Source organism: Morone saxatilis, unplaced genomic scaffold, assembly GCF_004916995.1.
Source record: "Morone saxatilis isolate NCDOM2014 unplaced genomic scaffold, NCSU_SB_2.0 Contig15, whole genome shotgun sequence".
Taxonomy (NCBI): domain Eukaryota; kingdom Metazoa; phylum Chordata; class Actinopteri; family Moronidae; genus Morone; species Morone saxatilis.
The window spans coordinates 15,801,805-15,803,602 of record NW_023339707.1 but is presented as its reverse complement, the minus strand read 5'-3'; the positions used below and the strand labels follow the sequence as shown (position 1 = coordinate 15,803,602).

Sequence of the window (1,798 nt, the reverse complement as noted above, 5' to 3'; positions counted from 1 at the left end):
GAGACCCCCTAGCAGCAGAAATAACATATTGTACGTTTAAATCCCACACAGAGCAACGTTATTACCAGTAAACATTACAAGTGAGGAATGTCCATTAAAACACAACGCAAAAAACAATCAAATTCCATGTTAAAAAAAAAAAAAAGATTTAGAGTTCTAAAAAAAAATCCACAAAACCCATGATGTTAAAAACGTGTTTAGACAAACTTTTGTCCCATCAAGTCATACAGGAAAAAAATCTTGAGTAAAAAAACCCTAACCCTCTGAAAAGACATTCACAATCCTCAACATCTAACCAGACTACAGCAGGTAGAAAGTACCGGTGTGCAAATGTGGAGTCAGATTCTGATTCGGAACATGCCCTGGCTCAGCTGAAGGCGGAACAGTCGGCAGTTGGCGATGCGCAGAGCGGCGCAGGCGGTTTTGGAGAGGTCGGTGGGTAACATAGGCTTGGTGCGATGCCACGTCCCGGTGCTGCGGCGAAACTCCCGGATGTAGTCGAAGCTTGTTCCTGCACACACGGGAAACACCAACCATTACCATTCCAATACTGACGATGCATCAGAACTCTGTTGTTGTTCTGCATGGTTTTCTTTTACTGACCTGTGTCCAGGTCTCCCACTACGTAGATGCTGGCTCCGATGGGCACAGCACCGTAAACAAAGGACGAGCTGGTCTGGATGCACAGGTTCTGGTCGTCCAAAAACATCCACCTGCACCCATCATACCACAACAGAAATGTGTATCAAAAATAATTTGTCTGTAATTTTATTGAAAAAAAAGGTAGGAACATTTTGCCTCCATTGCACAGTGTGCAGTCTTAGTTTGTACTTTATTTATGTTCTGGTGGCCCCAACAACTGAAAGCCATAATGGACATAAAAAAAAATAAATCACACAAAAAAGCGCTGGATTATGGAGAGTTAGGGATGGAACAGTTCAAGTAAAAAAAATCTGAATTGTTCGGTTTGCTAGTCACAGGTTGGACACGTATATATTAATTTATGTAATTATTCATTTGAAATAGGCTATGAGGTCAAACAAGCATGCACAGAAAAAAAAAGTTCAAATAAAGTTATTGGGGTGCAAAAGACTTTAAACTCATTGCAGCTTCTCGGTTGGCATGGATGAAGTGTAGAGTGCAGTCAGTCAGCTTTGGAAATGGCAAAAAGACTAACAGAGTAGCCAACAGTTTACAGAGGATCCGCTGCCATTGTGGCATCATGTGCAGCCCTATGCAGTGGTGGAGGTTGTGGGATTACAGCAGTAATGTGGCCGGCAGTTTTTGTTGGCAGAAATTAGAAAACCTATTCTTTTAATTAAGATTTGACAATGAGTTAGTGTTTATATTCCTTTAGTTATTAGCCAGAATTTTGTTAAAGGCAAACAGTGGTCAATTTTGTGAACCGCTCCACTCCTATAAATAATGGCAATAGCTGATATTTTCTGTATTGTTAGTTCAGTGATTCCTAATGCAACTATTTTCTCAGTTTCCTCACAAACACCTACAGGTACAGTATGTTTTCAGGTATAGGATGCATGTTTTTTTAGACTTCTCTGTATTGGGCCCTTCTGCATACAACTGTATAGCGCCAAATCATAACAGAAGTTACTTCTCATATAGCACTATTCTGATCTCAGAACTGCTTCCTCGTATTTGTGAAAATTTGTTTCTTCGAATTTCAAAAGAAATTCGAAGCTTGTCCAACTTCCACTTTCATTCTGATCTTCGCTACTTGAGGCAACTATATTATAGGCTTAGGCTTTCCCGATTAAGGGGAGCAACAGAAATCAGAACA

At 40.3% G+C, this 1,798-nt stretch overlaps 1 protein-coding gene across 1 annotated transcript; it reads right to left on the bottom strand.

Moving 5' to 3' along the window:
* Positions 1-6: 6 nt before the first annotated feature.
* LOC118324595 (gigaxonin-like) lies at positions 7-1,373 on the bottom strand. Its single transcript, XM_035657016.1, has 2 exons — positions 604-1,373; positions 7-511 (listed from the first exon to the last, which is right to left on the bottom strand). Exons 1-2 carry the CDS (start codon positions 707-709, stop codon positions 339-341), a joined length of 279 nt encoding a protein of 92 aa, XP_035512909.1. The 5' UTR covers positions 710-1,373; the 3' UTR covers positions 7-338.
* Positions 1,374-1,798: the final 425 nt, after the last annotated feature.

Bases quoted from the DNA above. Each gene is read 5' to 3' on its own strand.
- LOC118324595 (XM_035657016.1), bottom strand. From the start codon at position 709: ATGTTTTTGGACGACCAGAACCTGTGCATCCAGACCAGCTCGTCCTTT. The intron at 512-603 runs GTCAGTAAAAGA...CCGTGTGTGCAG, and splicing joins AGTGGGAGACCTGGACACAG to GAACAAGCTTCGACTACATC.